General features: G+C 40.6%; 1 protein-coding gene across 1 annotated transcript in view; it reads right to left on the minus strand.

Moving 5' to 3' along the window:
* Positions 1-17,519, minus strand: part of PTPN9 (protein tyrosine phosphatase non-receptor type 9) — a 98,161-nt gene that overhangs the window by 38,532 nt on the left and 42,110 nt on the right. The window contains exons 5-7 of the mRNA XM_073619034.1: positions 2,487-2,592; positions 1,493-1,603; positions 770-1,092 (exon numbers count right to left, since the gene is read on the minus strand). Coding sequence (XP_073475135.1) covers positions 770-1,092; positions 1,493-1,603; positions 2,487-2,592 — 540 coding nt within the window. The remainder of the gene's footprint in view (positions 1-769; positions 1,093-1,492; positions 1,604-2,486; positions 2,593-17,519) is intronic.

Below are 17,519 nucleotides of genomic sequence, written 5' to 3' on the forward strand. Positions count from 1 at the left end.
TGTCTCAACACAAGGGACATCTCTCTACTTCCCCTCTCTCTGTGACTCAAGGACATTGGTTTCTGACTGTGGACTGATGATATTTGTTTTATTGATTATACTGTGATACCTATTATCTGCGCTACACCTTATAAATTGTGGATGTTATTAGGGGCTATGTGAAATTCTCTTTGGTGTCCAGCTTGCGGATTGACGATTGCTGTTTTTTATCTCTTATGTGATTTAGGGTGCGCTGATTGCCTTCTCTATAGATTACATACATATAGTATATTCTTTGTCTGTTAGCTGTACTATTGTGTCTGACACTAGCATCTTTAAATAATGCATCAGATAGTAATTGTTGAGTTTCATCAGAGATATAATAGAAACTTGCCTAATTGCTACTGATGCTGACATTATTTGTCTCTCTCTATATAAAAAAGGACATCTATTACATGTAAAGTGAAATACCAGCGTGCACACAAAGACTGCTAATCTGTGACTTCTGGACTGCAAACCAAGGCACCAGTGTCAAATAGATTCAGCCTCACTGCACTGGAACCAAAATGCAGTAACATGAATAAAAAGTGTGGCAAGCTTCAGTCAAAAAATTCTCAAATGTATATATCGTTTCATGACAATTTCATTTTGTAACCGTGCTGGGCTACCACCTGCATGAATTTTTTCACCTGCCCATTTTCCTACACAGAATATCTTACATTGTTCCTTTCATTCCATAAGGCAAACGGTTTCCCTTTTCCCATAATTGTGTACTTTTTCAAAAACTTACAACGATATTGTGAATGTTCCCTCTGGTTGCTCATTTCTTATCTCTTCATATTCTTCATACACTCCATGCCTCCCTAAGGTGTTAACACGTTCCTTCAGCTGAGCCAAGGTCATGCTTCCTGGCACCGGTTTATGTACACTTCCTCTCTGTCCATCTCCAAGTACCAGCACCACCTCATCCAGGGGATCTGGTCTTCCTGTACGGCCAGGCAGCAGCAGGCAATTCCAAGAGCCAGGATCCCAGGGAAGCAGTCCACCTAGAGACTCAGGGAGACACTGTGGAGGTAAGTGCTGGAGAAGTTCAGTCATGCTCACCATGTGTACCTATTGAGATGAAAGAAAGCATGTTTTTGATGATTGCATAACACATATTACATTTAAGTTTTCATGTAAATCATTGTTAAAGATATCATTTTGGCTAGATGCCAACCAGATTCTCAAATTGTTTGTAGAGGTTGATGTGAACTTTAAGCATCTGAGTCGCAAATCTACCTACCTGCCATGGTCATTATTACCTCTCACTGTTGCATTATTTATGTATTTACTATAGTGGACAAAAAAAGAACTGGGAAACGACAGCAGAGAGATCTTGGCATCATCATCGATTCAGAAACTTAGTATCAGATTTGAGCTCTAAAGCCAAGTGTCCCTGGTAAAACAGTCAACAAAACAAGAAAACGGCATGTAAGATCTTGTACACCCACAACACACACAATTAACTTACCCTCTCTCTTAACTTTTCTTTAAGCAGCAAGCTGATGATTGAATACGGTACTCTGAACCAGACAGGAGGAGAAACGATGAAGACTTTCTTTAGACGAGCTGGAAATGCTCCCTAACATAAAAACATGGGATATGCTCACATCGAAGCGAAAAAAATGTAAATTCTGTGGGTGGGGGCAATGATGATTAGAGCAAAAGGGTCTGGCTTTTTTGAGGTTTACTAGACTCCCTAAACCTACTGGAAGAAAAATTGAGGAAAATGTAATAACATTCTGCAAAGTGAATAAGAAGGTACATCAACTTCCTTTCACATATTACCAATGTACTGTACATAATGCCTTATAAATGGAAGCAGAATGGACAATGGGCAGATAAGAGAAGAGTTGCCAATAGTCTTACTTCAAAATTAGAAATAGTTGGGGGAGCATGGACCATAGCCCATAATTTAAGGTTGTAAGTTAAGAATGATTTGTCATGAGGTAACATGGAGGCTGCCAACCTTTCCATTTGAAAATTCTACTTGATTGTCAATCTAACACTCTTACTTCAATATAATTCTTCTTCCACTTTATCCTTTTTCTGGGTTCTCTTGTTCTGGGGCATTTTAATAAAAAAAAGTCAAGAATGACAGCCCGTGTATTTTAACCATGACATACAAAAAATGGGGCAATGAAAATTTGACAAAAATAAGCAACCTTACTACAGTGGGCGGCTCTAAGTTGAAGAGATACCTCAAGCAGAACATTCTTTTGTAGGTAAAAATCAGATGACAATTTAATTCTTTTCTAGGTAAGAAATGCATTATTCCCTTTGTGCTCCAGGAAAGAACTGAATTTCCATAGTCACAATAAACTATGATGTACTGGTACATGGTCAATTAAGGGTCGCAAATGGTATATTTTATAGGTGTCCTTGGAAATAAGGAAACACAGAATCCCTGAACCAGAGTTGATGATTTTAGCAGGACAAAATGGATGAATGGAGGTTACACTCACCCTCAGAAGGCTCAAGATCTTCTTGCTTAATTCCAGCTCAAAGTTGCTGTACTGACTGCCCCCCATATCATAGATAAACACCAGGCCATTTCTCTGTGTGTCGACACTGCAGCGAGAGGGCACTATGCTAGTCTAGAACTGAACAGACACGGCTTGCTCTGATATTGAAACAATAATAAATCACATCTTCAAACTTCTAGGTTAAGGGCATGATTTCCATACCACTATGGGAATCCATACTGTAATATTTACATGCAACTATTAAAATAAAGGAAACAGACACAAACTGCACTGAACACAGTCGCTTTCACATTGAAGTGTTTTCTAAGCAAAGAAGTAATTAATTATTTATAAAAACTTAAGGCCAAGTGTAGATCCAACTCATTTGTCTACAGTGGTTACATAAGAGGACTTCAAAAAGACGTCTATGGCAAATACTGTTCATTTTATGGTTGTTTCATGAGTATCCTTATTTTGGTACAGAAATAAACACCACGACTGAGAAGACCTAAAAGGCCAAAAACAATTAGCATAACTATGGTATATCAACCATCAGTCTTGTGAATTAATATAACACCACCTCTTCGACGCAACTGCATGTTATTTTTCCTTTATTTTGTCAGTTGCATTTAAACACATTGCAGTCATCTTTACCCATGAATACATTATATTACTCTGAGAATACAATTAAGCCAAAAAAAAAAAAAACAATTTCCCTAGTCTTTCTAAACGCATAGAGCTGCACAATTCTGGAAAAAATGAGAATCACAATTTTTTTGTTTAGAATAAAGATCACGATTCTTGGCGTAACATCATCTTTCAGGTTATACAAAAAATTGGGCTACTTTACGGTTTAGTTTTTTAAAATTCATTGAAGTGTATTTTTTCCCCAAAAATTGCATTTGAAAGACTGCTGCTCAAATACGGTGTGACATAAAATATTCCAACGACTACCATTTTATTCTCTAGGGTCTCTGCTAAAAAAATATATATAATTTTAGGGGATCCTAAGTAATTTTCTAGCAGAAAATACAGATTTTAAACTTGTAAGCAAAAAGTGTCAGAAAAAGGATTAGTCTTTAAGTGGTTAAACTGCCCTCATTTACAGACCGAAGTTCATTCTTTTGATCTAAAAGAACTAAATGTTACAATGTTTCCTTTTATCTCTCAGCGCTGAGCAATGTTGATAAACATTTGCCGGATGGTTGTTTGTTTTTTTGTTTTTTATTTGACAGCTGTGAGTGAGCAGAGAATGGCTCTGCACTTGTTACATGAATGAATCGTGGAAATGCCGTATTAAGATCCTGAGGGGGAGTTGAATTGAGATCGCAATATTTTAATGATTAATCACGCAGCTCTAGCATGTATGATCATGACACAAATTCTTAAATATATCAATACTTCTACACATCGCTTATTTGCGCAGTTTTAATATACTGTATATTATATATTGTCTTTTTCATAATAGCCTGTTTAACTTGTTCAATCACAGAACTTCATATTACCCATCAGACCAATTACTACAATCATCCTCTTAAAGGGTTGATTAAATACCTCTCTACACAAGGTGGATATCCGAAATTATAGGTAAGATACTGCCATTATTCAGCATATAGTTAACCTAATGCATATATATATATATATATATATATATATATATATATAATCTCAAAGTCCATGCTTGCATAAAGTGAGCAACATCAAAGTCAATGCAAAAGTCCTTAAATCAGTGTGCGGTGCTGTGTCTTCAGAGATCTTAAAACATTCTTTTCCTGAAAACCATCACCGATCCACCACGTGAACACCTCTTTGGTGATGCACTCACCGCAATTGAGAATTAGGCAAGCCTGGTATCTCCACAAGGATATTAGATAAAGCTGGACCCTCTCCCAAGGTTACCAGAGATCTTTCCTGGGACGGCTCAGTTCAGCAAGTGCAACTTATGGGAACACTGTATACAACTCAGACAGGGGAAGAACCAGTATTGTATACTCCAAGAAATGTTCAAATTTGCTTAGAAATTAGTTTCCGATCTGATTGTATACCTAGAAATTGTCTTCCCTCTCATTTGCCATTAGTGATGATATCAGTGCCTGAGCATGCTCAGATCGCCATCCTGGAAAAGCTCCAGCTTTATCTAATATACCAGGCTTATCTAATTCTCAATTGCGGTGAGTGCATCACCAAAGGAGTGTTCACATGATGGATCAGTGATGGTATTCAGGAAAAGAACGTTTTAAAATCTCTGATGGGACACGGCACCGCACACTGATTTAAGGACTTTTGCATTGACTTTGATGTCGCTCACTTTATGTGTGTTTGATGTTTTTAGCCCACTGAATGCCATCATATTGCACTGAATATTTTCACACACACAAATACACATATACTGTACATACACACAAACAAATATATTGCCCAACTTGCTTTAGCCAAACTTACCCCAGCACTAAAACATCTATCAAATGTGCATTAAAATCTGTGATCAACATACAAGCTGGGGGCCCAGTATCTTCCCTTCCACAATGTGTAGAAGAGGATACTGGAGGCAACCTCTGTGTGTCTGAAAAAATATTACAAGGGTTTATCATTTCTACACTTCAAAATGAAATTTCTATCCTTTGATCTGTCTGAACGTTCTAATACTCAAACAATACCTACCCGCTTTTATAGCTATGTAAATCATTAAAAATAACTGTCTATACTGTTTAAAATCCAGTAATATACTGTCTCGCCCTGTTCTGCACATGCTCAGTTGTTCTCCATTTTTAGGCACTGACGAATTTGTAGAGGCCAATCTGCTGACAGAATTAAACCCTCCTATCCTTTACAACCCAGGAAGCTGCTTCTCTTTGATCTGCAACCATGGTGCTGTGATCAGTTATGACACCAGCCATTTGATGGTTTGACAGTTTGGCTGAGGACACAAGCAAATGGGACAATTAGCATTCCTAGCATTCCAAGAATGTAACCGTTTTTTGAAACCGTTTAAAAATTGACATCAATGGGTTTAGTTCTGCTTTATGATTTACTGCTGCTCAGGGGCTCTGGGCTTCAGAAAAATGTCAGCCTCCGGCAAGAATAAACAGGACCAATGCTGGAGACAATTTACAGCACACTCTAATTTTGGTAGCATAATTATTAATGTGGAATGTATGTTACTTGCTAAAGAACATATTTTTTATCAAGTTGTTATGGTTAAAGTTCTGTTTTAAAAAGATTATAATTATCTGCAAGGTACTGAAATTAGTCCATAGTTTCTTGGCAGTACTGGAGGAAAAAGGTTGCCTCTAGTACCCCCTTTCTGCACACAGGGGGAGGGGCATCAACTGGGCCGCTAGCTTAAATGTTGATTACAAATTTAAATGCACATTTTATGGCTGTTAAAGTGCTGTTTGGAGTGGGTCTTGATAAATCAAACCCCCTTACATTTTTCACTCTTTGTTATATTTCAGCCATTTGCTAAAATCATTTAAGTTCATTTTTTTCCTCATTAATGTACACACAGCCCCCCAATTGACAGAAAAACACAGAATTGTTGACATTTTTGCAGATTTATTAAAAAAGAAAAACTGAAATATCACATGGTCCTAAGTATTCAGACCCTTTGCTGTGACACTCATATATTTAACTCAGGTGCTGTCCATTTCTTCTGATCATCCTTGAGATGGTTCTACACCTTCATTTGAGTCCAGCTGTGTTTGATTATACTGATTGGACTTGATTAGGAAAGCCACACACCTGTCTATACAAGACCTTACAGCTCACAGTGCATGTCAGAGCAAATGAGAATCATGGGGTCAAAGGAACTGCCTGAAGAGCTCAGAGACAGAATTGTGGCAAGGCACAGATCTGGCCAAGTTTACAAAAAAATGTCTGCTGCACTTAAGGTTCCTAAGAGCACAGTGGCCTCCATAATCCTTAAATGAAAGACGTTTGAGATGACCAGAACCCTTCCTAGAGCTGGCCGTCCGGCCAATCTGAGCTATCGGGGGAGAAGAGCCTTGGTGAGAGAGGTAAAGAAGAACCCAAAGATCACTGTGGCTGAGCTCCAGAGATGCAGTCGGGAGATGGGAGAAAGTTGTAGAAAGTCAACCATCACCGCAGCCCTCCACCAGTCAGGGCTTTATGGCAGAGTGGCTCGACGGAAGCCTCTCCTCAGTGCAAGACACATGAAAGCCCCCATGGAGTTTGCTAAAAAAACACCTGAAGGACTCCAAGATGGTGAAAAATAAGATTCTCTGGTCTGATGAGATCAAGATAGAACTTTTTGGTCTTAATTCTAAGCGGTATGTGTGGAGAAAACCAGGCACTGCTCATCACCTGTCCAATACAGTCCCAACAGTGAAGCATGGTGGTGGCAGCATTGAGGGAGAGATGAATGCGGCCAAGTACAGGGATATCCTGGACGAAAACCTTCTCCAGAGTGCTCAGGACCTCAGACTGGGCCGAAGGTTTACCTTCCAACAAGACAATGACCCTAAGCACACAGCTAAAATAACGAAGGAGTGGCTTCACAACAACTCTGTGACAGTTCTTAAATGGCCCAGCCAGAGCCCTGATTTAAACCCAATTGAGCATCTCTGGAGAGACCTAAAAACGGCTGTCCAATGTTTACCATCCAACCTGACAGAACTGGAGAAGATCTACAAGGAGGAATGGCAGAGGATCCCCAAATCCAGGTGTGACAAACTTGTTGCATCTTTCCCAAAAAGACTCATGGCTGTATTAGATCAAAAGGGTGCTTCTACTAAATACTGAGCAAAGGGTCTGAATACTTAGGACCATGTGATATTTCAGTTTTTCTTTCTTAATAAATCTGCAAAAATGTCAACAATTCTGTGTTTTTCTGTCAATATGGGGTGCTGTGTGTACATTAATGAGGAAAAAAATGAACTTAAATGATTTTAGCAAATGGCTGCAATATAACAAAGAGTGAAAAATTTAAGGGGGTCTGAATACTTTCCGCCCCCACTGTAAGTAAAAACAAATTGTGTATCAGCCTAAAAATAAAAGTTGAAAGCACAAAGTGAACCTTTCTACACAAAGCTTGGAAATATATATATGTGTTATGTAAGTTATATGTAGAATAGCAGCAGTATATTAATTATTACTTATATTTTAGATGTCCATCCCCAATTTTTCCTGAAGTACACGGTTGATCTGTGAAACAAGTAAAGAGAGGTTTTTCAATTGACCCTTGATAAATGGATACTTGTATTGATCAGAACTGTTGTAAGACTTAGAATAGTATACAGTATCCACTTGCCATCAAATCACATACCTGGTACATCATTTAACTTCAAGTGGTTGTACAAGGGTGATGCCTGCAGTTACAGGCATCATCCTGGTACTGTTTTTTAGAGCTGACGGCCAGCTCTCTTGTAATAACAACCGGAGCAGCTAACCAGCTACTTGGCTGTTATTACAAGCAGTCGGAGGGGATGTCCCCCATCCCACTGCCTTCCGCAGCTCGTTTGGGCCCTCCCGTCCCACAAGCTACTAGCCAGCACGTTCGCCGGCTAGTCGGAGACCCGAAGAAAGCCGGGATCGGCTTTGATGGGTTCGCCACTATGGTAACCCAGAAGTGATGAAATTACATCATGTCCGGTTTACTATCAGCGCCATTTTTTGAAAACCGAAAGTATTCAAAAACGCATATCTTGGCGCACTGTATGCTTTCAAGTGCAAAAGGAGGGATTTGAAGTCTTATAGACCCGAGATCCCTCCATAAAGAGTACCTGTCTCGTGTCTATTGCTGTCACAAGGATGTTTACATTCCTTGTGACAGCAATAAAAGTGATCAAAAAAAAGGAAAAAGTTTAAAGCAACAGTGTAAAAAAAAAATTAACAATTAAAAAAAAAAAAAATTTAAGTGCCCCCGTCCTGTCCTCCCGTGCTTGCACACAAAGGCGAAGGCACGCTTTGGTCCCACATGCACACAAACCGTGATCGTTCCACACATGTGAAGTATCGCCGTGAACATCACATCATGGGCAGTAATTCTAGCACTAGACCTCCTCTGTACATCTAAAGTGATAATCTGTAAAGGCTTTTAAAGTGTCATCTAGAGATAGTAAAATTTACTTAGTTTGTGCGGGCATGCGCAATTTTAAAGCATAACATGTTTGATATCTATTTACTCGGCATGACATCAGCTTTTATATTTTACAAACAAACTGGGTAATGTATTATATTTTTGTGCATTTAAAATATAAAAAGTGTATTTTTTTCCCCCAAAAACTGCATTTGAAAAACCGCTGCGCAAATACTGGGTGACATAAAAATTTGCAAAACCCACCAATTTATTCTCTAGGGCAGTGGTTCTCAACCTTTCTAGCGCCATGACCCCTTGATAAAATTTCCCAAGTTGTGGGGACCCCTAACAGTAAAATTATTTTTGTAGCGTGGGTTGTCAGCACCCAAGGTAAGACAAGTAATTTGCGCCCCTAACCCATGGACATTTAGTGCTCCCCCAGTCCCTTCTACTCGTACAGTATTAAAACCCCTTATGGTATATTTTAGGATGTACATCGCTTTCTCTTTTTCTTTCCTTTTTATCCCTCTCTATCCTAATTTCTTATTTCTTCTTACCATCCCTCTCTCTAGCTGTCTTTCTTGTTCTTTCTCTTATTCTTTCTCTCCCTTTTTTTTGTTCCTCCCCTTCTTTTCCTCTTCCTTCCATGTATTCTGTTTTTATTCCTTCTCTTACTCCTTGGTGGGGGAATGGGATCAGTGGCAGTGCTGGTGGGGAGTTCTGACCAGCCAACTTAGGTGCTCTTCATTGAGGTCATCTGCTGATCTGAGAACTGTAGTGGGGACTTTTAATGGCAACTATAATCACAGGTAGTGTTACTCACTGTGTCTCCGGTTTCACTGTGTCTCCGACTTTGTGGTGTCTCGTAGCAGTGACACCTATGCCGAAATCGGGAGACAGGGTCTCCCCCAGCCCCTCTCACTTCACATTTCTCACCAGTCAGCTGACCTCTAGTCTCTGCCCCCCCAGCCATGCCGTGAACTGAATGGGTGGCTGCGAAGAGGCTGAGTGGGCAGCAGCAGGCTCCAGGTACAGCCCAGCTGGGTGGCCAAAAGCTCCAGGAACAGCCCTGCTGGGAGGCCGCAACAAAGGCTGGGAGAGCAGTGCACGCTTCAGTAAAAGCCCAGGATTCGGTGACCCCTGGCAATTCAGCAATCGACCCCCGAGGGGGTCCCGACCCCCAGGTTGAGAACCACTGCTCTAGGGCATCTGCCTTGAAAAAATATATGTTTGGGGGTTCTAACAAGTTTTTTAGCAAAAAAAAAAAAAAAAAAAAAAGATTTTCACATGTAAACAAAAAGTGACAGAAAATGCCCGGTCTTTAACCACTTCAGCCCCGGACCATTTGGCTGCCCAAAAACCAGAGTGTTGAAAAAACGCAATATTTTTTACTTTTTGCTATAATAAATATTCCCAACAAATATATAAAAAAACATTTTTTTTCCTCAGTTTAGGCCGATACGTATTCTTCTACATATTTTTGGTTAAAAAAAAAAAAAAAAAAAAATCGCAATAAGCATTTATTTATTTATTTATTTATTTCAGGTACTTATATAGCGCCGTCAATTTACACAGCGCTTTACATATACATTGTACATTCACATCAGTCCCTACCCTCAAGGAGCTTACAATCTAAGGTCCCTAACTCACATTCATACATACTAGGGACAATTTAGACAGGATACAATTAACCTACCAGCATGTCTTTAGAGTGTGGGAGGAAACCAGAGTACCCGGAGGAAACCCACGCAGGCACAGGGAGAACATGCAAACTCCAAGCAGGTAGTGTCGTGGTTGGGATTCGAACCAGCGACCCTTCTTACTGCTAGGCGGAAGTGCTACCCACTGCACCACTGTGCCGCCCATTGATTGGTTTGCGCAAAAGTTATAGCGTCTACAAAATAGGGGATAGTTCTATGGCATTTTTATTATTTTTTTTTTTACTAGTAATGGCGGCGATATTATGGCGGACAGATCGGACACTTTTGGAGCTATTTTGGGACCATTCACATTTATACAGCGATCAGTGCGATTAAAAATGCACTGATTACTGTGTAAATGTGACTGGCAGTGAAGGGGTTAACCACTAGGGGGCAGTGAAGGGGTTAAGTGTGTTCTAGGGAGCGATTCTAACTGTGGGGGGCTGGGCTACGTGTGACACGACACTGATCACTGCTCTCGATTACAGGGAGCTGTGATCAGTGTCCTGTCACTAGGAACAATGGGGAAATGCTCGTTTACATCAGCATTTCCCCGTTCTACCACTCCATGAGACGATCGCGGGTATCCCCGCGGACATAGAGTCCGCGGGACCCACGATCAACTCAAGGAGCTCGTGGCGCGCCCGCCCACAATGCCGCGTCTTAAAGGGCAACGTACAGGTACGTTAATATGCCTATACGTGCCCTTCTGCCGACGTATATCGGTGTGAGGCGGTCGGCAAGGGGTTAAGTGGGTATATATGAAATGGGTCTTGTTGGTAATATGGAGGTTCTGTTATTGGACAATTTGAGCACATTATTACGAAAAAAACAATATGTAACATATACATCAAAACAGCACAAACAAGTGGTATATTTTGAAATGGGTTATAATAAAATATGAATATTTTTAAGAATCTGTGATGTGATCTAATATGTATGTACAAAGTCGCAGAAAATGTTATTTTGCCGATTTGAGGATATATATGAGATGTTGGTACCTTTTAATAAGAAGATACATGAGTATCCAATACATTAATACAACCAAACTTAAATACATTAGCACAACAAATATGCTACTGTGTGGCTCTTCCCTTGTTCTAGTCAAAGAGTGATACCTGTAATGCTGGGCCACACTCATACCTGAGCACTGACACTAGTGAACTGTACTTTACATTGACATTGATGAAATGCATTCGCTGCGATAGCTTCAGTTTTGCCAACAAGAAACTTGAACTAATAAAATATGCAGGCTGTCACTGCTGTGCTCCTCTTGCCTGGCTGTTGTACTGATCCAAAGGCTTCAAAACGTTCTAAGTCTCTAACCCAGAACAAGTATGTCCAGGGCTTTTTTTCAGCAGGAATGCGGGGGAACGCAGTTCCAGCACTGACTGTATGTAATGGTAAGGGGTGCTGGCGTGTGCTGCAGGGTCTATTGATGCTGACTGCTGGGGATCTATTCTAGCTGGAGGGGATCCATTTTTGTAGGGGGGGGGGGGTCTATTATTGCTGGTGGGGGCCTACTGTTGCTGGGGGTGGGTCCTATATTGCTGGGGGTCAGTTATTGTTAGGAGAAATCTACTGTTAAGGGCAGGGTCTATTGTTGCTGGCTGCTGGAGAGTCTATTGATGCTGGCTATTGTTCATGCCGGGAGTCTACTGTTGCTGCCGGGGGGGAATATGTTTTGGGGGGGGGGGTTTTGTTGGTGGGCTCTATTGTTGCTCAGAGGGTGCTCTATTTTTACTGGCTACAGTGGATCTATTTTACTGCTTTTCTTGTTATCATTAAGAAATTCCATACAAATTACCGTATTTATCGGCGTATAACACGCACCGGCGTATAACACGCACCCCAAGTTTAGGAGGGCATTTCAAGGAAAAAAACTTTTAGGAGGGAAGTTTAAGGAAAAAAAAACTTACATTTAAATGTCCATCAATGCAGCCTCATCAGTGTTCATCTTTAGCCTTGTCCATCATTGCAGAATGATCAGTGTCCATTTGCAGCTTGCCCAGTGCCATTTGCAGCCTTGCTAAGTGCCATTTGCAGCCTTGCCAATTGTCATATGCAGCCTGCCCAGTGCAGCCTTGCCCAATGCAGCCTTGCCCAATGCGTATGCCGTTTGTGCTATTTAAATCTGCCGCCGAGAGACAGAGCCTGTGTACTCGGCCCGTCACGCCGCCCCGCCTCCCTGCTGAGGATGAGAAGCGAGCGCTTCCGAAAAAGACCGAGCCGAGTATACTGTGTACTCGGCTCCGCTCGCAGTCCCGCCCAGTCCTGCCATTGGACGGAGTGTTATGTCCATCAAAGGAGCTGGGCGGGACTGCGAGCGGAGCCGAGCACTCGGCTCGGTCCTTTTCAGCAGCACAGGCTCCTCATCCTCTCAGAGACAGCAGGGAGGTGGGACGGCATGACTGCGAGTGGAGCCGAGCACTAGGCGCAGTCTTTTTCGGCGGCGCTCGTTTTTTTCTGGCGGCGCTCGGTTTTTCTTTGCGGCGCTCACTCTTTTTCGGTGGTGCTCGCTCTTATTTGGCACACAGACAGTGGGGATCGGCGTATAACACACACCCACGATTTTCCCCTGATTTTAAGGGGAAAAAAGTGCGTGTTATACGCAGATAAATACGGTACTTATCACAACAAAATACTTGGTTCTGTATTCTCTAAAAAAGCAGTAATGGGAGGTGGGTAGGGGGTGGAACCAAGGAACGGTGATCATAGATGGGTAGGGGCGGAGACAAGGGGTGATTCAGCAAAATTGAGTATGCCAATAAGGAGTTCTGACTTTTCACCAACATAATTGAAAAAGACGTTGGCTTTCAAGTATACTTCCTTTAAGAGAAATATGCAACTTTTTCTGAAAAATGACAGTTGCCTGGGTAAATCTGGCTTTAATTTTTCACCAGAAAACCTGGGACAAGCATGTGGTAAATAAAAGAGAAATGCTGCAATACCTAATTTGTAGACTTGTTCCAGTTTTGTAACTCAAGTATTGGAGCCAAAGCATCTAGTAGTATATTAGCTTTTCTTGAAAAAGGGGTTAACAGTCAAAACAGACATACAGTGGGGAATCGAAAGTTTGGGCACCCCAGGTAAAAATGTGTATTAATGTGCATAACGAAGCCAAGGAAAGATGGAAAAATCACCAAATGACATCAAATTACAGATTAGACATTCTTATGATATGTCAAAAAAAGTTAGATTTTATTTCCATCATTTACACTTTCAAAATTACAGAAAACAAAAAAATGGCGTCTGCAAAAGTTTGGGCACCCTGCAGAATTTATAGCATGCACTGCCCCCTTTGCAAAGCTGAGACCTGCCAGTGTCATGGATTGTTCTCAATCATTGTCTGGGAAGACCAGGTGATGTCAATCTCAAAGGTTTTAAATGGCCAGACTCATCTGACCTTGCCCCAACAATCAGCACCATGGGTTTTTCTAAGCAGTTGTCTAGAAAACTGAAAATAGTTGACGCTCACAAAGCTGGAGAAGGCTATAAGAAGATAGAGCGTTTTCAGATGTCAATATCCTCTGTTCGGAATGTAATTAAGAAATGGCAGTCATCAGGAACAGTGGAAGTTAAAGCAAGATCTGGAAGACCAAGAAAAATAGCAGACAGAACAGCTAGCAGGATTGTAAGAAAAGCAATTCAAAACCCACGTTTGACTGCACGATCCCTCCAGAAAGATCTGGCAGACACTGGAGTTGTGGTACACTATTCCACTATAAAGAGATACTTGTACAAATATGGTTTTCATGGAAGAGTCATCAGAAGAAAACCTCTTCTACGTCCTCACCACAAAAAATCAGCGTTTGAACTTTACAAATGAACATATAGACAAGCCTGAGGCATTTTGGAAACAAGTTCTGTGGACGATGAGGTTAAAATAGAACTTTTTGGCCGGAATGAGCAAGAACCTCTGTCCAACTGTTAAGCATGGGGGTAGAACAATCATGCTTTGGGGTTGTATTGCAGCCAGTGGCACAGGGAACATTTCACGAGTAGAAGGAAAAATGGATTCAATAAAATTTCAGCAAATTTTGGATGGTAACTTGATGCCATCTGTGAAAAAGCTGAAGTTAAAGAGAGGATGGCTTCTACAGATGGATAATGATCCTAAACACACCTCAAAATCCATGGGGGATTATATCAAGAGGCGTAAACTGAAGGTTTTGCCATGGCCATTACAATCTCCTGACCTCAACATTATTGAAAAATCTATGGATAGACCTTAAAAGAGCAGTGCGTGACAGACAGCCCAGAAATCTCAAAGAACTGGAAGACTTTTGTAAGGAAGAATGGGCAAAGATACGTCAAACAAGAATTGAAAGACTCTTGGCTGGCTACAAAAAGCGTTTACAAGCTGTGATACTTGCCAAAGGGGGCAGTACAAGATATTAACTCTGCAGGGTGCCCAAACTTTTGCAGACGCTATTTTTTTGTTTTCTGTAATTTTGAAAGTGTAAATGATGGAAATAAAATCTAACTTTTTTTGACATAATATAAGAATGTCTAATCTGTAATTTGATGCCATTTGGAGATTTTTCCATCTTTCCTTGGATTCGTTATGCACATTAACACACATTTTTACCTGGGGTGCCCAAACTTTCGATCCCCACTGTATTACTCTCATTACATGCTTTCTTTAAAATTAAAATGCAGTTCTTGAGCTCAACTCTAAGTTACTGAGCCTAAGCCCAAAATAGTATTTTGGCAGGGAAAGTAAGATGCATCAGTTGTGTCAGTGGGATAGAGTTGTACACATACAGGCAGCAGAAGGTATCTATGCTGTGTGAGACCCATCTATACACAGTTGGAAGTCAAAACACAAGAAACAAAGTGCAGTGAATTGAGTAGAAATCACTTAAAGGGCCTGTGTTGATGGCATCAATTTGAGACCCTTCTGAGATCATTTGGAAATTATTGACGGGTACATATAACCTACAGTTGATCTCCTCCTGACCTGCATTTGATCTGCCTAAAGTGGGATTTGCATCCCTTTTGAGTTGGAATGCAGAACTTTTCTGACATGAAGAAAAGGCCATTGACATAGCCCTTACATGGACAAAAAAAAAATACTGAATAAGCTACAATGCAGCATATGGGTAGGCTTATCAAAGGAATCAGCTTATGCTCTGGTTCACACTGGAGCAATTTGCGATTTGGCACCCTCCTAAGCGGCGCTGCACCGATTTCAAAAAGTAGTTTCTGTACTACTTTTTGCGATTTCGGGCTGCGATTTACATTGACATCTGCGCAGAAACCTGCAAAGATGTCTCTGAACTTGTGGCCGAAATCAGGACTGACATGCGGGAGTGAAATTGTGCGAGTTCAGCTGAACTTGCACGGCTTCATTACCGCAGCTCAGTGTGAACCTGGGCTTATTGTTCTCCCAAACTCTCCAACTCAAGATCAAAGTTTCACTCCCTAGAGAGTTCCAATGGTGCCTAGAAGCCATCAGATCTCAAATAGAGAGCCTATACTGTGGCTGGGGACACCTAGGTATCCCTTAGAACTTTAGCCGTTACTCATTCCAGGTTGGCTTCCCTTTGTGACAGAACCAGGAGGGTATAGCAATGACCTGGTGTTTGAAAGACCATATTGTGGACTTGAACTTCTGTGATAAGGTAGTATTTTCTTATAGGCATCACATACCTATAAATTGTGTAAAGTGATTCTAAAGATTACTTTTCTTTAATAATAAACATGTCATACTTACCTGCTCTGTGTAATGGTTCCCCGCCAGTGCTCCTGGCTCCTCTTAGGCGAGTGCTCCCATAGCAAGCTGCTTGCTATGTGGGCACTTGTGTGGGTTCAATCCTGAGCCACGCTGCCTGTGTCCACTAACACACACACACACAGCGTGGCTCAGGAACGGGCCCTGCTCCCTTGTCACAGGATTTGATTGACAGCAGCAAAAGTCAATGGCTCTGGCTGCTGCCTTTCTGTCCTGTGAGAAGATAGAGAGCGGAGAAAGCCACAGCTCTCAGGCACAGCGCTGGATCAAGATCCGGCTCAGGTAAGTACATAAGCCTTTAGAACCACTTTAAATATATACATATATAAATATATATACATATTTATTTTAATTTATTCTCTGTATGTTTACAGGCTGGAAGTACTGGCTAATGAATAAAGAGTCTGCAAAGTCACATTCATGCAGTTACTTTGAAAATTGTCTAGTACATATTACTGCCAGGTAATGCCACCCTTAGATTAAGGTCACAGGAACTGATGAAATTCAGCAGTTACCATGCATACTAGCATATGTTTGTCCATTTAGTCAATTTTCATCTTATCTACATAAGTTGTTTCGTATTAAACAATGGTTTTCTCACCAATCTCTGTTGAATGGATGTAATACTGACTCATTTATGTTAAATTCAGCAACTGCAAGCCCTGTGGTTTCCTGGACAGGCGTGCATTGTAAGATCACGTGATATACCCTTTATAACCAGTGACATGAGTTCTAACTAATGGAAGGGATTTAGAGATAATATATAATATTCATTGACTGTTGGGAAATTACAGCTCTACTTTAATTTGTCAATGCAATTAGATCTTTGTTGCATGTAAAGACTACAAAAATGGATAATGATGAGAGCAGTTTTCAGAAGAAAGTCTTTATAGAACAGCTTTATGAACCTACTTATTAACTAACAAATTCCATGATGCAGCAGCCAATGAAAAGTCTTGGCCACCTGCTATTTCACAACAATTGTTTTTCAATATTTTTTTAACAGAGTTTTTAAGATTAATATTAATGTGCCTTAAGAGAGTTAATAAGTAGCACAGGGGTTACCATCATTCCAAAATTGATTATTGAAAGACATGGAAGTACAGAGGCTCCAAATATTAAGGACTATCTTGGTACCCAAAGAGCATCAGATCAATATAAATAAAATATTAACCATTTATTGTTACTCAGGTTACAAGCATTGAACACAGCGAAAAAGTATATTAAAATAATTGACAGTTTAACAAATTTTAGCTTATATTAGGTCGCACATAGTTCTCCAGATGGATCATTGACCACACTAGTCAGTTACGTTGATTCCAGATGGTAGAATATATGAGTACAATGGGCGGCATCTACATGTTATGCGGCCTACACCGCTTCCTCAGGAGGAGAAAAAAGCCAAGAAAACTGTCTATAATAAAACACCAATATATTTATGCCTTAACATAACAAATAATTAAACAAAAGCATCAACCATATGGAATTCCATATGGTTGATGCTTTTGTTTCATTATTTGTCATGTCATGTAATAAATACAGTATGTTGGCGTTTTTTA

The sequence above is a fragment of the Aquarana catesbeiana genome, linkage group LG03, assembly GCF_042186555.1.
Source record: "Aquarana catesbeiana isolate 2022-GZ linkage group LG03, ASM4218655v1, whole genome shotgun sequence".
NCBI lineage: Eukaryota > Metazoa > Chordata > Amphibia > Anura > Ranidae > Aquarana > Aquarana catesbeiana.